Raw genomic sequence first — 17,872 nt, 5'->3', positions numbered from 1 at the left:
TTCCAAGAACTCATAATCTAAAAGTAACGATACCTCGCCTACGTGATGTGCAGGAAAATTCTATTTCCCAAAGACCAAATATTTACAAACGCGCATCTGCAAACCTGATTTCTGCCGGAATAAACTATTTTTTGCTAAAAAGCGAAGATCTCTTCTACATCAGCTCAACTCTTTCAGATGGAACGTTCGAAAGATCCCAACTGCGTTGTCACTTATCTGGCGTTTATTGCATGATATGTTTTAATTTTATAATAGAAATATACATATTATGACTTATTTAAGAAATGAAATGTAACAGCTAGGTTACAAGTAAAGTGATCGATGCTGCAAGTAAAGCCAAAACTTTTAGAACATTTTTTTCACGTTCTTGTGAGCAATTCTACTTTTTTATACTTTATTTCAATTTTGCATTTCAGTTTTGCCAATGATTGTTATTTATTGCAGCATGAAAGCCAGTGCAGAATTTGCCAGTGCCAGTTTTTTCTGTAAATGTATGATAACAATACCGTGATACAATAGGCTAATAATATAAAATAACAAAAATATTAGAAAATACTTTTTACTAAGCATTTTCACTGCACACACTCAATAAAAACCCATTGTACTTTTTCAATTGCCAGTTTTTTGCTGATGAAAGGATGAGGATGACAACTGGATGAGAACAGCAAAAGACAGAATGGTGTGGAAACATATGTGGAGGCCATCTGCCAGCAGTGGCATGACCGGCTGATGATGATGATGAAAGGAAAATTTTTAAAGCTTTGAATTTTTTCTACAAACTTTCTTCCATCGAAAACTTTATGGTTTGAAAAACTTTAGCATGACAATTGTGACGTCTACAAACGTCTTTGTAACGTTATTCTGAACTTGTTTTGTTGTATAGATTTTGACAATTTTATCGATTTTGCGGCATTCTTGTGAATCCAACGTACCAGACTTTTGAAGCAATCCTTCGCAAATCTCACTACAACGTTTCATGCCGATGCAAGTCTTCAAAGATTGTTACATCAATGCACGTTACAATTGTGACGCTCTCGTATCGCAATGATGTCACTAACAACTCACCACAAAATATGTGTCTACTGTTTTAATGCTAATGGAATAATAAACCAAACCATCAGTTATTTGTGATTGGTTTTGGCTTCTTGTCTGGTTGGTGGTCTTGCCAAGCTCTTTCATCCAAAGCACATCGACGACTAAACACTAAATCAGTTTTGCTGCGTAAATTTATTTTCTACCATTTCTGATTTGAGCATCACAAAGCAGTTTTGTGAAATGGTTTTGGTTTTAATTTTGAATCTTTATCCTCGGACTGACAAAGCCTTGATAGGTTATTCCTGGTAGTTCCGCATACTTGACGCAGGGCCGGTTACCGAGATTGACAGAGTAATTTTTTTCGATTGTTACTGGGGAATTATTCCATCCATTAGGTGCCGTTCAATGGAGAGCGTTGCACAAACGCACACCCCGAGAGTCGAACCAGCACCGCTTGAACTTGAAGCTTTTTCGTTCACGAAGTCACGAGCTAAGCAACTGAGCGATCGGGTGGTAAAGTTTGAACCGTTTTGTCTGCATAATGCTGTACAGTTTTCATCCTATTTGAGCAATATAAATTAGTTTTTTAAAGGCTTGGCAAGGGCTAGATGTATAGTCGAAAACGTTCTCAATTTTTTGTTTCTATATCATATCAAATGCGGTCTTATTGCAACGTTTTACTTGCTCATGGTTCATCACTTATCAGGCAAACGTTTAATATTAGTCAATTTATCTTAAAAAAAACATTACAGCAGCAAGCTTCAAGGAGACGATAACTTAATCCTTCATACAAGTGGCATCTTTGTGCCAACCGACTCCTTGCACGAAACGCAAAAGTAAATGGCGGCATTGGCATGGCTCTTGCAGCAATCGATTTTTCGCTTGTCATTGCAAATCGCGCCGCTTCCCGCGCGTGATTGGCAAAGAATGACTTTATTGCCTTGGAAAGAATGCTCAGCAACCAAGCCCAGACCAAAAGCTTCAAGTATATCTGAGGCATAACCTCACTTCCAGTTGGAGGGATATCATTAGTTCACACTGGATTTGTAATGATACCCAACATGTGTTGACCTGTTTGTTGGACGCCATTGGACATAACCTCAAATTTAAAAAAAAGACTGAATCTAAAAACAAACCTATCTTTAGCAAAAGTTTGGAAAAAAAAAAACTGTTTTTATCTTCAGTGCTCAAAACTTGACAATTGATGAACAATTTAATCACGTGATCCAACGTATGCAATTTTATTTGAAAAGCTCAAATCCATCCCGCGGTTTTCAGGTCATTCTCGATCGTAAACTTCGTGAAGCGACGTAGCTGAATTAACACAAAAGTTTGCGCGCGATTGACTGTAGACGCAGAGCCTATGTTGCTGCCAGTCCATGTGCCAGTCTCAAGTAGGTATCATCAATCAAAATAGTGTTTTGCAATCATGGCGGCATTTATTGATACGCACAATAACATTTATTATGACGTGGCCTACAATGCTTTCTAAAATTGTAGATGACATTGAACACATAATTTAGAAATTTTTCATCATCAATAATTGAACATTTTGTTGATTGCATCTTACGACATCAACAGCGTCCACTGTAGCCCCACTACAGCTTCACTGCAACCAAGTGGAGCAGCCACGACCTACTTTGAGGATTCCAAAAGAGTTAGAACATTTTATAGAGTTCTGTAATTAAAGAAAATTCTCTATTCCATTCAAACAATTTTAAGGGGATACTTCCACTATTTTTATATAAAGTAGTTTGAAAAAGACTCTTAATCGCTTGAGATACAAAACATTCAGGTTTGTAAAAACTCGCCATTTCAAAAATTTATCTAAAAATGACAAGTTTAACTTAATAGTCTAAGCAAGCTATATGACAAAGTTGTGAAACCTTTGCGGGTTCAAATCCCATCGAACTACGTGGCGAGGTCTTGGCAAGACACTACACGGCACGCCAAGCTTGTACCAGCTGACGATCAGTAGCGGATCTGGCCTGATGTTTGTGAATTTGTGCAGTTGAACGCTGTTTCCTGCTTACGCTGCACTGTGAATGCAAGTGTGCTGTATGGCGTATGCAATCACAACGGCAATTATTAACAATAATTCGGCTGATTTTAGTCATTTTCAAACAATTCTTGCTGGTAGTTTCACTTTGGAATCTTCAAACTTTAACTTCGTGTTCACAGTAACATTGTGAGTCCTGTCTTCGATATGCCGCGAGCACCGCACCACCGCGGATAATTATGTCGTCATTGTAGCGATAAACAAAAAGTATGAAAGGAAAGAGACGTCATCAATGGATCTTTCTGTTACCGCCAGCGTGGATGGCGCTTTTGGTTGGTGACGTCATAGGGCTGTTGTGCCTGTGCCACACGTTAGAGGGCGTTTTGTTATCTCTCACGCCCATTAACTCCATCGGTGGGACAGGGGGCTCACGATGCCCCTCGTTGTGGTATTTACGGGAATTTTTTCTTTTTATCGTCGAAGTGTCGTTCGTCCTGCAGTGACCCGAGCTGTTGGGGTTACTATCGGATATAATGTTTTTAGGTTTACTAACGGTTAATGAATGTCCGAGTGGAGGCCTCGCACTCCTGCATGGGGGAAGGTCTTGTCTTGGGGGCACTGGAGGGCAGTCGAGATCGTCACTGGTGATAGGCTTCAATCTCAAGGTGTTGTCACATCCCATATCACTGGCACTCCATGGAAAGCTAAATACCATCAGCATAGTGTGTTAGAATTATTCATGTTTTACTTAATTCTTTAAAATGTTGGGTATCGCCCCACTTACCTCTCTACCACCCATCCTGTTGGATCAACCCACTTCTTTGCCGCCGAATCACTCGTCTGTGATTGGCGGATTCTCCTGATGGCAGCTATGACGTATGGTGCGATGACGTGGTTCCACACTTGCACGAACCATGAACATGACGCATAAAACTCGCTCGGGCATGACGTGAAGACGCGCGGCCCGATTGTGACGTCACTGGCGCTGTGCTCCTCCAGGCACCGGTTGACGTGGTGCCAGCACAGAGGTAACCACGTGACCACGCGAAGCATGTTTTCGTATTCATCCTCGCTAACCTCTAGACCTTTGACCTCATTTTCCACCACGCATCGTCTGTGAGAAAACGTATTCGTTTTGTGTTTTGTTTTTCTACTCACATGTTGACAAACAAAACAAAGTAACCTTAGCGGGTTTAACATAATGTAATACACACAAAATATATAACATAATAACTCAAACGTTTTCGACACGTTCGTGTGTCCTCATCAGGAATTAAATCTGCAATATACATAAAATGAAAAATTGTAAGATAAATTTGACTTTGCACTATAACTGTAACGACACCCCGTTAGATTTATTATGTTATATTTTTTGTGTGTAATACATTACGTTAAACCTGCTTAGGTTATTTTGTTTTGTTTGTCTATGGTTCAAAAAAGAAAACTCTTCACCAAAGCTTTATTATTCACATGTTGCAGCCAACAAAACTTACTTTGTTGCATTACAAGCAAATGACCGACAGCAAAATAATCGGGTTGCCATTGTTGCTAATGGCAACCCGATTGTTTGATGATGTCATTTAGTGGGATCAAAAACAAAGATGCACAAAGTATCGGTCGACAAACTTGAGCCTACCTCAGATGTTTGGCAAGGTAGTCCTGCACGTGGGCGCTGCTGTTTTCACAAGATATCCACACAAAGTTGTCGCTGAACTCGAAATTAACTCTCTGCTTGCCTCGTAAAGTCGTGCCTTGTAAAAATATGGGTTTTCTTGAAATATTTTCTAAATTTGCTTTTTGCAGTAAGAAGTCATCCTCCTCATAATCGCAAAGCCTTGTAGAACATGTTGACGTTTTTTTTTGATATTTTAAAAGCAAAATACAGAAGTTGTATTTTGTTCGATTAGTTTTTCTTTCCAGGTTTCATACTGGGGACTCGAACCGTTGTCCTATAGACCACCAACCAAACGCAACAACATTCCGTCAACAAGACACAAGTGTGTTTCATTATTTTCTTACTCACCGATCACATATGGGTGGCTCTTGTCGCCTTCAAGTGGCAAGGGGAATGTGTGGCTCAGTGATGTCAGCAAGTAGCAATTCTCTACTATGATTACGTAAGGTTTGACGAGTTGCTTTGCGTGATCGGGTGATGTCATCATCAAATCTAGATAGGCTTTTAAACTCTGCCAAATAAAAGATGTCTTGAAATTGAATAATTTATAGCCCTATGGTTGAAAATTTGGATTAAGTAGTCAGAGTGTTTGCCTTTAAGCATGACGTCGCCAAAATGACGTTGCAATGTTTCGAGAACATTTAATCGACTCTTCATTGGTCTGTTCTTTTATTGTGGTGTTGATGTGCAAAGGCTTACATTTTTTTTATCTCGTACAATTACAATTATTGATGTTATGAAGAAAGAAAAGCGTTGTTGCATCACAGTGACGACACGATGTCGTCATAGTAGCCTTCTACTTTGTCACTTACCTCTTCTCCCTTCTGTTTGACATCATAAACGTAAACAGCTTCCGCTTTGTTTATTTGTTTTCTCTCTCGCGACACCAAGTGATTGGCAAGGCTAGAACAAAGTTGGCAGACGTTAGAACATAAAGATTTGTAAAACAAATTATTATTGGTAAGCAGCTATACTTCGTGTTGCTGTGGCGAAGCTTAAAGCTTAAGTTTTAAACAATTGGTCACAGCGGTAAACCATAATCTCTTCGTGGGAAAATTGTAACGTAAGATTCCCAAATCCGTTCGTCTGCATGCAATGACCCAAAAATAAACACACTTTCGAAACGTCTATTCAAACAGTGTATTCCAGTAAAATTAGCCCGAGGCTATCGAAAATAGGTGTAACGCCTACACCTCTAAAAAAACTGTCACTACAATACAGATTAATTGGATAAAAGACGGAACTTTTGTCCAGCTAGCAAGCACTAAGCCAACAGTTAAATGAGCGGCCAACTTTCAAGCAATCATTTTACGAATGACCAGAATAGATATCAATATCTCAAATTCACGTATGCAGTACTGTGACGCAATAATGAAAAACAATTATGAAGTCATTCAACAGGTGTTCGAGCTAGTGAACCAATGCATTCATGTTTAAACAGGCCCAAACAGGTCCAAACAGATTTAAACAGGTCTGACACAAGTCTTATTAACGCTGGTGCAATTTTGGCTCATGTTTTAGGAATTTCCATGACGTAATATTCAGTAGACTTGAACGGTTTTTATATGACGTTTGATTTGGTGAAAATTGTCGGGAACAACAATGTGTGGTTGGCAGGATCTCATTGTTTTTGTTTATATGGTAGATAATTTGACACAAAAGAGAATTGTTTCCTCACACAGGCTTCATTGTCCACATCGGGATGGTTCCGTGCTATGATTGAAATGCTTCCTCTGGTTGTTTGTTCTGCACATGCCTTTTAAATACAGAGCCGAGTAAAAGATGAAGCGGTAGATTGAGTTTCGCTTTTAGCAGCATGAACGTTGCTTACTTCACAATGTAGATATTAGCGACCTGTTTTAGCCTGATGCTGCGAGTTCGCTGTGGTAATAGCGAATCGCACTAGCTTTTGGATCACTGTTCCCCAGTCAATTGCTATGACGAATGTCATGCATTCTATGACAATGTATGACATTCGTTATAGCACATGACTAGGGAACTGTGTTCCAAAAGTCAGTGCAATTCGCTATTACCACAGCGAACTCGCAGCATCAGGATAAAACAGGTCGTTAATATTTATATTGCGAAGTAAAAAAGAGATGAAACTTTCTGGGCTAAGGTGTGGGAGGCAAGAAGAGAGAAGTTTCCTTTTTGTTGGTCACTCTCTTTTTGTATTACGACATTGTGATTTCACAATGCGACACTATGACACCATGCCACAAAGCCAGTTGCAGCTATAGCGACGCCGCTATAGCGAGACTTTAAATGTGACAAACGGTACCTGTAAGCAAGAGAAGTTTTTCCTGTTCCCGAAGGACCGTGCAGCATTACACGCTTCTTCTGGAGGAGCGTATTGACGTACTGTTGGAGAAGCTCCTTCGAGATGAGGCTCCGTAGAGCCATGAGATCAACCGATCCACATGAAGCATCTACAGAAGATGTTTAATTGATGATTTTGTTACACCATCATACAATCATCAACTGTGTTTCATCAAGACACCAAAAACATGTTTGGATGGAGACACAAAGGTTAATTATTTTACACCTCTGTCAAATTAACTCCAGGCAACAGTCCGGATACAAATCAAGCAAATGGCAAAACAGCAGAGTGGTTTATTAGCTTATCTTCAAACTATCCTCATGACAGAAGAAAAACTGCTCATAAAACTTTTACAAAATTGCAAACTATGCAAAGTCTAAAATCATTTTTAGATTTAAACTTTTTGTAAACTTTTTTTAAAGCCTAAAACGCCTAAATGCATCAATTTTCTGAGACTTGCCTTTTAAAGATACTTCTACGCTATTTACGTTTCCAACAATGAATGCACAAGGGAGCAACTCGGGGGGCTGACTGCCTGGCACCCTAGTTTGCTCTCCGACTTTGTAGAAGGAAATACTTGAAGGGGTGACACCAAACTTCCCCTCTCCATCAATGCATTTGCAATATTCCTGCAACAAGAAATGGCAGTAATTTAAAATTCGTTAAAACTATTTGCTTATGGACGACACTAAATAGAACACTGAAGATACTAAGGAGTCACTAAAAAAAACTTTGGGATAAAATTTAAAAGAATGTGAAGAAAAACACGAAGATTTAGCATCGTGAGCATCGTTCTGGGTCTTGGCCTCCATGCGCTTTTGTTGGGTATTATGTTGCAACAATCGGTTGCTCACCAGAAGTATCTCGGTCGCCAAATTGTCCAGTTCCTCCCAATTTGTCTTCCGCGATACCGGCACTGATCCTATTAATATTTCAGCTGGAGGAGAGTGCTGAGGAGGGCATGGGATAAAATTGGGGGAACGGATCACAAATTTCATCTGCATTCCGTCCTCCTCTTCTCTCCCTGGCGACACTAAGCGATGCAAGTTGCTACAATCTAAACATGAAATCAATCGAGGAATGTGGCACTTTACTTCGTTGTTTTTCCGATTTACTTTAAAGCCACCATAAACATACAGAAATTGTTTCGACCGCCCACTTAAATCCCATGTTATCAGCAACCTCCTACCCCTATGGTGTAGATTCTTCAACTATGCCCATTCACACTTATTCTTTTTTGACGTTTTATCAATGTAAACTTATGGCAATGGACTGAAACTAAATTGCGTTTTTCTTTGTATTCGCCTTCTTGAACGGTTGTAATTTACTAGAATGGATGATATATGTTCATGTTTAGTTGGAAATCGTGGCAGAACATCAGTTTAAGATTTAGGCTTTTTGATTTGATGAATCCAAAATAGCAGTACCATCTTTAAAGAAGGAAACATAACTTTAGGAAATTATCTTTATTTTGTTTTATCTTTTTGGCTTACTTTGTATTATATGCAATAGAAGTTTCGTACATAAAATGAAATAAGAAAATAAATGCCAATGTTGTAATTAAAACGTTGAAAATAATGTTGTTGAAAATAAAACGCCAATAATGAGACCACTCAGACTCAGTGAGGAAAAGTAAATTGCAATCAGCATCCGACTTCCGCATCGGCGATTATTGAAATATAGGAACAACAATTGAAAAGCTAAGCGCTCTAAGTCGCATCTCACCTAGGCTTAGCATGACAGGGGTAAGTTGGGCGTCGGTTGAGTGGCTGCCATCTATGTCGGTAGGTGGTGGTATAGAGCTTAACCGGGTTTGGTTTATTTCCATCTGTCCGTAACTAACGTCTGACGTCACGTTGATGGCTTGCAGTCGCTCGTTTTCCTTTCTCAGCAGCGCCATCTCGTGCTACAAAAGCAATAAGTTTAATTGCAAAAATAACCAGGTGATGTCAGTGAAGAGGAACGAGGCGCAGAACAAACCTGATTAATACTTGACGTCATAATTCAAGCTTATAATACTTGACGTCATCAAAAATGAAATTGCGAAAAGTTTCCCGAACTCCAGGTCCCGGTGTAAAAAATCTACCACACGACTTGTCTCAAAACCTACCTGCATTTGCACGATCTGATCGCGAAGCTGATGCAACTGGTGCTGTGACGTCAGCGCCTCTAGTCTCACATCAGTCAATTTCCTATCCTTCTCCTGAATTATCTGAAGCATCTCATGGTAAGAGGCTTGGTCCATTGATCCATCTGAGCTGTTTAGTCATAAAGGAAAGTTAAAATAAAAACAAAAAAATATAAGCAATGCACTGAATAAATGATAAACAAATAAAATAAAATAACCAAAATGAAACAAACAATTACAAGCAATGATGATGATTATGATACAGACGTTGGCGATCGTGGCCTTCCAAACTTCTCTGTCATTTGACATCCGTATAAAATCGTTCGTTTTGACTGTTGCGTTTGTGGCCCATTGATTCAAGCTTTTTAAATAAGTTAACAAGCAATAATACCATAAAATAAGATGTTATCAGTAGGATTATGATACCACAGCCTTATCTTGCGTTCGAAGTATGTCTGCCGCCTTCGATTTGATGCTCAGCGTACAATCTCATTCACACATTTGTTTAATCCTTCCTGGTGTTTACAGCCTCGTGATGTATAAGAAGCGTTGTGTCAAAAGTTACTGCGCTTGATGTTGTTTATGAACAATCGAGGCTATATTGACGAAAACAGCTTCTGCCTTCTATCATACTTTCGATGTAACAAGATTGTCGGCTAGAATAGTTTCAATTAAATACGAAGATTATGCTCGGCGCAGCATTGTTATTGTTATTCAAAAGGTACCTGGCTTTGTGGAAGAACTTCCTTGCAGACGTGGGAGAGAGCATACATCCAGAGTCATCGAAGTCCTCGAATTCATGGACTCCACTGGACTGGGAAGATCTACTCCCTCTTGAGAAAGCGGATTTGAGAGGAAGCTGCAAAGAACAGAAATAAATGCTTATGAGAAAATGTGATTTAAATTGTTGCATTGAATAGCAGAATGAAACTGTGCATTAGGCCCACTTAACAACTCGCTATTTCGTGCAATAGTAAACTGTGTAGGCTGCGTTGCCGAATAGCAAGAGCTCCAGTGCAATGTTCGAAAATACGTCGCTTCTACACCGCTCTAAATCACGCGGCTGTGTCTCGGCAAAGACGGGAAGCAACTGACCTGATGATTGGCTATAGTATATACCCTATATACCCTTATACCATGGCTTACTTAATACAGGCCTTGCCATCGTGCGAGCTGGAGGCGAACAAAAACTCATGTCTATAACTTGCTAAACACACTTTTCCAGGCTTGTTTGCCCTTTTTGTATTTGCGTTACTGACGTTAAATCAATAATGGCAGATTATGCTGGACAAAAAATATTGTTTTCTTGTGTGCATTTGTACCGTTTCATTTAACACCTTTTATTCTACTATGTGCTTTATTTAAATGTGTCATTCATTGTAAATCAAACGTAGAATGCATATAACTTATCAACTACATTTTTAAAAAAAATTGATTATTATTTACTGATATGGTATCAATCGAGCAGGATTTAACAAAATGGGCAAACAAGCCTTGAAAAGCGTGTTTAGCAAGTTATAGACTTGAGTTTTTGTTCGCCTCCAGCTCGCACGATGGCAAGGCCTGTATTAAGTAAGCCATGCCTTATACCCTTTCGCTGCTTCCTGTTGTGTTCTATTCGCAATCGCATTGTGAGCCACTGCATGTTGTCAGAATAAGGAAAAAACATAAAAAAAAATAATAAAAAGTTCAACTTTTCCCATTTACCCATCTCTTCTTTTTGAGTTGTTTTTGGTCACCATTGGCGCTGCTGCTTGAGCTTGCCGATGATACGCTTGAGTGACTAGCGTGGGAGCTCATGCTTGATATACTTCCGGAAGAGACTCTTTTGTTGATAGTGGAGTTGGGAGATAGAGCGTCTAAAAATAATGAAATATTTAAAATTTTTGCGGAATTACTTCCGCATACTTTAGATGGTTGTCATGATCTACAGCATGTAGCCTAGATGGTAGACAGAACCTTATGATCTAACAGTGTCATAAATTATTCAGGGAAAGATAAAAAACACAAACAGAATATTGGAAATTGGAAATGAACCGTGGAAGAGGACACCATTATGATTACAATTGTTTTCAAACAATGAAGGTGGAGAAATCTCTGGTTCCCAATAAACTAAAGCAGCTTTAATTGAAATCATTTTTTAACAATAAACTTTAACAAAATAGAGTAAAAACGCGAAAAGAAAACCAAAGCGATTGGCTAAAAAAGATGGAATCAAAAAACATAAATTTCCAAAGGACAACACTTGCAATCAAAACTAGATTTATTTCTATCAGATATGTGACCAATTCGTGCTTGACAATAATTAACATCTCACCGTATCGTCTCACTGGAGTAATCCCTGGGCCACCGACCCCAGACGGGCAGCCCCATGAGGCAGGCTCTGGCGTTAGATATCCAGCGTCCGATTGAGGCGTCGCATTCGCGCTCTTCGATTCAACAAATACGTTGTTTCCGCTTCTTTCCGCTTTTGCACGAAACTCTTCAATAGTTTTCCGTAGTTTATCTAATTCCTTTTCCTCTCCAGGTTCATCCATTTCTATCCCAACTTACTTCCAGATCAATTCTATTCAATTCTCAAATATCTAAAAAAAATGAGAAAAACGTTAAACAACTTTGATTAGCTGTCAGGTTAAGTTGATGATAACAACGACAAATTTTTGATCGAGTTCTCCTTAAAACAAAGACTGTCTACAGACACAAAAATTAAGTGCCCCCCCCTCCCCTTTCTCTCAATCATACTGTTTCCAACAGCGTGCGTCTTCAAAGCCAGCAAATCAATTCTTTTTTGCATTGATTCAACGCTTTCTGACGTTGATATAGATGTAGTTGAACTACTGCCAGACACATAATTCCTCTGTACAATACATGGAACTTTTACGTATTTATTGTTTTGAATTAACACAATGTGTTGTTGTGCTTGATTGGCTTTATATCTTTGTGATGTAACAAACTAGCCTCCGTACCAAAGTAATTAACAAAACAAATAAGGTGGAAAGAAAAAAACTCGAACCCAGTGATTAGTTAATTAAACATCGGCAGATGTTCTGAATGTAAAAATAACGTGTTTTTCTGGCCCACAGATAAAAACAGCAAGTTTAAAAGATTTATTTTTACCTTAGCGTCACAACTATGCTACAAACGGACCAGAAGAAACGAAAGTTCTAATGAATTAACGAGAAAGTAGGTTGTTGCAGTCTCTAGCAGCTGTGAAATTAATGAGGCGTGAAATGCAGTGAGGCGATAACATACAAATCCCATAGTCTCCAATGTGAACCAAATCTACTCTTTAGTCGCGGAAGACAAGTTGTACCAGGGAAAACTAGACCGTAAAGCGTGATTTGACTTGAAAATAAATAATTAAATTGCGTTGAATTTACGTTTACAAACGTCACAATGAGCAAAAACTTAATTGGGCAATTCGAACAAAATTGCCCAATAGACTTGGGCATTGTTTTATCTTTTTGTTTTGCACTAAATTGACCCTTCGATGAAGAAAATAATTTTCAATCACAACTTTTTTTTTCCAACTTACAACACCAGTTTATTTCCATTGATTCAAAGTTTGCAGAATTTAGTTTCATTCTATCTTTGGAAGTAAAGTGTTTCCACTAAAACAATTCTATAAATTTAAAAAAGACACTAAAAAAATGTCTGCGAAAATTAATGTGAATAACATTCTCTTTGGAACATGGTGGGTTTTGAAGATTTGTCGCAATTTGCTAGAAGGTGAGTCACTCACGTAACTCACGTGAGTTTTCAACAATGAAAATCGACGCAACTCGAGAAACAGATGCTTTGTTTGGAACGCGAAAGTGATTCAAGAAATTAAAAGTTTCTTCGCTATGGAAAAGATGAATCGCATCAACCACTATCTCACAATTTTGTCAAAAGACACAAATTGTCGCAGCAATCGCGTTCGATCTGAGTGAAACTATCGATCTGCCGCCAGCACTGGCTCATAATGACGTCACACTTCAAAGTGGAGACATCAAAGAAAGTTTTCCACGCGTAAATGACGTCACAAAGAAACAAAACGCGCAGTGAACAGAAACAAATCCAAGTAGTTGAAACAAAATTTTTGATATGTAGCCTAATAAGTAAACAAACTCAGTCAGGTTGGGAAACTTGTATAATTTGTTGATAAAGTTTCCGCCACTTTCGCCTTCTTCAGTATCTAGAAAAGCAGAAGAAAATAAAAAATATACCAGTTTAAAATACTTCAGCATCTTATTCAAATAGAACTCACATGATTAATTTAAACTGAAGGAAATTTCATCGAATTCCTTTTTTAAGTAAAACTTAAAATTAGTAAAAACAATTAGTAAAACTAAAGAATGCGCAAAAACGATGAAGATTATTGCGCCTGAGCGTAACAATGGTTCATCGGAGACTAATTGCAACAAACCAAGTTATTTCGGGTCACTTATAATCTTAACGCATACGTGGCAAAAGAAACACGGATACGAGGTACGAATACACCGTGAATGCGCTGGACAGCGTTGTTTAAATCGTACAGGAGCAATTGTATTGGTGGAAAGGTTAGACTTTTTAAAACCTAATCTTGAATATCATCTAAAGCCATAACTTCAATCAACAATTGTAAATATTTTTCCACTTTTCTCTTCCACTTTTCACTAAACTGTCGAATCATATTCTCTTAGCGCTTTTTCTTTATTAACTTCTTGAACAAATCTATTTCCTTCTGGAAGTTTGCGGCAAGCTGCTCTCCTCTGCAGCTGACCTCATCCGATGCATGTCTAAGTACATTGTCAACCAGTCTGGTAGACTAATTAGATTAAGTTCTATCAGGCAACCGCCGACTCTAACATTCCCGGCAACAATAGACGACGCGTGTCTATCCAAGGATGACACACTATCACGTTGTATAGATCAATTGTGACGAAACAAAATGGAGATCCTTTTCAACTTCGATACATTGGCACGCAATTCTTTCAATAGACACATTTACGCGTAGCAATGAGAACTTGTGAAAACTGTTAGTTTTTAATTTGTTAAATCGAAAACTAAATACAACAAACAAAACAAGGAAAATTCATCTTTTTGAACCGACGCTACACACAGAAGTTGATAGCTTGTTGTCACAATACACAACTTGTGACGCCATAATCCAACAGACACTGGGCCGCTGACGTCACTAGCTGTTTAACGACAATTGCAGCCTTGCCATCGGTGGAGAAGTGTCGTGCTTTGACAAGTTTATCGTCAACAAACTATCACATTCCAGGAATAACAAAGCTTGAAAGCCAAGGAGAGGGATTCGCAGACAAGTCTACGTTAGCTAATAGCTTTGCTGTGTGGGAAGAATTGGGATGAAGAGAAGATTACACGTATTTGAAGCTGGTGGCAATTTATCAACTGATGGAAATTGTCTACATTTCTAGTTTGTTGTTAGTGGATGTTTTAAACAAGTGCGAAAATAAACACAGCATGATACTACGGCAGCACTTAAGTGTCATCTAAAGGTTTCAAGAACGAGTCTGACAAGCATCACCCAACTATTGAATGACAAGAATCCCCCACTTGAACGAACTACCCATGTTATCCCATGTTATTTCCTATCACGGCTAACAAAACCTTCCACGTTTGTGCTGTATCAATATTCCCAGACACCAGAAGATCCATGGAAAATGAAATTATTTGATCAGTCATTAAAAGTGTTGCCAACTTAAAAACCTGAATCGCTATTTTCTCTACTACCCATACGCTTCTTATTATACCTGTGTATGACAATGGCTTGGTAGACTTTAGTGTAGAATTCGTAAACGGTGGCAACAAAGTCACATAACATTGTTCAGCATGTTTGCAATTTAATGTTCTAGCGCGCATAGCGTTTCATCACGGAATCGTAAAGCGCTGTCCTTTCTAACATTTCATCAAATTGAACCTCAGTGAATTGTTTGATGTAACAAAATCAACTGTCTATCGCGCTTGCGAACAATGGATGTAAACGACATTGCTAGGTGAATGTCGTCTGTCGTCCAAACGAGCAAACCTAAAAGCAGGTACGCGATAAATTTAATTACTCAATGCGCTTGTCACTTGCTTGACAAGGGATTAGACAAATCTTCAGATAATTCTTAAGTATCTGATGCTGCTTACATAGTTTCCCACACAACTTCAAAATACTTTCTCTAGTCTAGAAAGACTCGGCGACATCGACTTCTAAAACTTCGTTAGAAATCGGTACAAGCTTCGTTCACCCCTCATGAGCGAAAGCAAAAAAGTAAGTCTGGTACATCACGTGACGGTCTGTCTGGGTACAAACTACTGTAATTTCTCACAAAATCAGTTCAACTTTAATTTTTCAATTTGGCCCCAGCCCATTATTCATTTGATTTTCTGACAAATTATTTCATTTCCTTGTCAGATTTTATTCAAGTTTATCGCTCGTCGTACAAAATACAAACATAACTAATACCTGACCGTCAAAATCTCAGTCGTTGAAAACGTCACTTTTTAATGTTTAATTTCGTTGACTGAGATAAAACTTGCTAAACTTTCCAACATTTGCTTGAAGCCCCACATTGTAAAAACTTTTATAATAATCTGCTGGATTTGAAGTCTAAATCTTCGGTGAAAAATCGTTGCAAATTATGTCTTTGATTGATTTTGTTTATCTAAGTTAGGTCGATTATTGATTGCCAAAGCGTCATAAGTCTTTGATTGAAAATGAAATGACTAAACGTCTGTCATCTGTCAATGTTGAGTAACCGTCGGCCATCCAGTTGCCCAACTATATGGCTACAGCATATTCAAATAAGCCACTTCATTTTTACACTTCGCGTTGTTTTGTGTAGGCTGAATGAATTTACAAGCTAGCATGTTATCAGACATGAATTTGTTATTGAAATACTATTCCGAACTATATTGTCATTCTTAAAATAGTTCTCACCAATTAGTTCGTCTGCTGACATGCAGGTTGGTTAAATGATGATGATAAAACGTATTCATTCGCCTGGATGCTCGGCACTTCACCCCAATGACCAGAGTGTTTATGAAAGTCGAGTTATTTGTTCATTGCAAACATCCACATAATTATTATTTTTTATTTGTAAATTGTCAGCAATAATTCTTACCTGTTTTACGGCAACTTCCTTTTCTTGTGACGACATAAAGTACACGGCAAATGTGACGTAATCGCAGCCCGTGCGCGACAGATGTTGACACAATTCAATGTGAAATAAATTAAAGTAATGTTACAACCAAGTTATCTTCACCAAGCTGAAAAATAAGTGACCGCATTGCCATGGGAAGCATTATTGACGGCCACGCAACCGTACAGCAGCTATCACAATTACTGGGCCTACTGGGTCGTGCCCTATTACATAAATGAGCTAGAAAGCTTTCTCACAAGAACCTTAAAACTATTGCGACTTCCTGCATTCAACTTAACCTTCCAGCTCTTAATCCGAGCCATACCGTTCATGCAGTTATACATAGCAGCATTAACATTAACATTGAGGCTTTTGCATCAAATTTGTATGACAAATGCAGATTTCTGAAATAAACTACTTTTTTCTTGTATAACTGTATAATTTATTTGTGTATTCCCCTTCTATAGTAGTAGATTGCGAGTAGAAGGTTGCTCACTTGCTCGAGCCTCGAAGCTACAGGTTTTTGTCTTTGATGCCTGCTCTCTGCTCATGTCCACTGTCCTCGTTTGTAATACGTATAATGGCTATGAAGGTATTTATTTATTTAGATAGAATATTAAGTTCTTTTCCTTTTTACGATCATCTGGATTTCCAATTGGTTTGCCCATAGCAAGCTTGTAGATTATAAGATCACAATTCTATTCTTTATGACGCATAATCACATTAATTTGATATCATCCAATGAAAATAAGAAATAGATTCAACAATGACGATGATATTTTCTGACAACAATGGCCGCGTGTACTGACCGACTTGGTCCAGTGCCTCTGCATGGATTCTGGCCGCCCTCCCGCACGCGAATCGGTGACATTTATTTCACAGATTAACAAAACATAAAGTTTATACAGACTTCGGAAACCCGAAGCAGTCGTGACCTGAGATTTCTTTAATATTTCTGTTGCTGAAGAAGACAAAACGTCAAGTCAAGTTTAGACATCGCAAGTCGTTCTACGTATCTCATCATAGTTTGTAAAAATCAACCATTGAGGATCTTTGCACATATCGAACAAATTATTGTGACAAACAGCACACAAATAAAGGCTAACAATCTAGAAAAAAGTTGAATTGTCAACTGTCAATGGAGGTGATTGCAAATCGTATGAATTTGCATATATCTACGGTAAACTCTGTAAATGTCTTCTGGTTTCTAAATTTAATAAATAGTCTGCTTCTAAATTGAAGTCACTGTGTAACAGTGTCAGCTATTAATGTTTGTGACATCACAAACCTGCTTTTCCACAATGCAACTTTGGAATGAAACAGCTTTTGAGAACCTTTTTGTTCCAAGAATCAACTCATGAATTCAAACCAACTCCAACTGAATTCGATGAAGAAAGTACGTCAGGCCGTGCTTGATGGGATTCAAAGTCAAACATTCGTTTAATTCTCCGTTGTTGAACGTTACATGAACGTAACGAGCCAACTTGTTGAAACAAAAGGTTGTTTTCAAAGGCTCAGGAAAACTTCCAGTTTGTTACGTCAAGGACTCGAATGTGTTTGTGGAAAGCACGAAGTTGTTTTGTCCAAGAAACGTTAA

At 38.4% G+C, this 17,872-nt stretch overlaps 1 protein-coding gene across 1 annotated transcript; it reads right to left on the bottom strand.

Annotated features, from left to right (window-relative positions):
- Positions 1-2,355: 2,355 nt before the first annotated feature.
- LOC145768669 (neuron navigator 3-like) lies at positions 2,356-16,395 on the bottom strand. Its single transcript, XM_082580228.1, has 14 exons — positions 16,258-16,395; positions 11,475-11,742; positions 10,865-11,016; positions 9,883-10,016; positions 9,140-9,287; positions 8,755-8,935; positions 7,884-8,086; positions 7,490-7,658; positions 6,991-7,138; positions 5,522-5,612; positions 5,058-5,220; positions 4,671-4,785; positions 3,819-4,148; positions 2,356-3,738 (listed from the first exon to the last, which is right to left on the bottom strand). The coding sequence occupies exons 2-14, from the start codon at positions 11,692-11,694 to the stop codon at positions 3,324-3,326; spliced, it is 2,469 nt and encodes an 822-aa protein (XP_082436354.1). The 5' UTR covers positions 11,695-11,742; positions 16,258-16,395; the 3' UTR covers positions 2,356-3,323.
- Between the last annotated feature and the right edge of the window lie 1,477 nt (positions 16,396-17,872).

Source organism: Aplidium turbinatum, chromosome 4 (genome assembly GCF_918807975.1).
Source record: "Aplidium turbinatum chromosome 4, kaAplTurb1.1, whole genome shotgun sequence".
Taxonomy (NCBI): Eukaryota; Metazoa; Chordata; class Ascidiacea; order Aplousobranchia; family Polyclinidae; genus Aplidium; species Aplidium turbinatum.
This window is presented reverse-complemented; position numbering and strand designations above follow the sequence as displayed.

Coding starts and splice junctions, on each gene's coding strand:
- LOC145768669 (XM_082580228.1), bottom strand. CDS start 11,694: ATGGATGAACCTGGAGAGGAAAAGGAATTAGATAAACTACGGAAAACT. Junction 8,087..8,754: donor CCCTGTCATGCTAAGCCTAG/GTGAGATGCGAC, acceptor TTTCATGTTTAG/ATTGTAGCAACTTGCATCGC. Junction 3,739..3,818: donor ACAGGATGGGTGGTAGAGAG/GTAAGTGGGGCG, acceptor GATGGTATTTAG/CTTTCCATGGAGTGCCAGTG.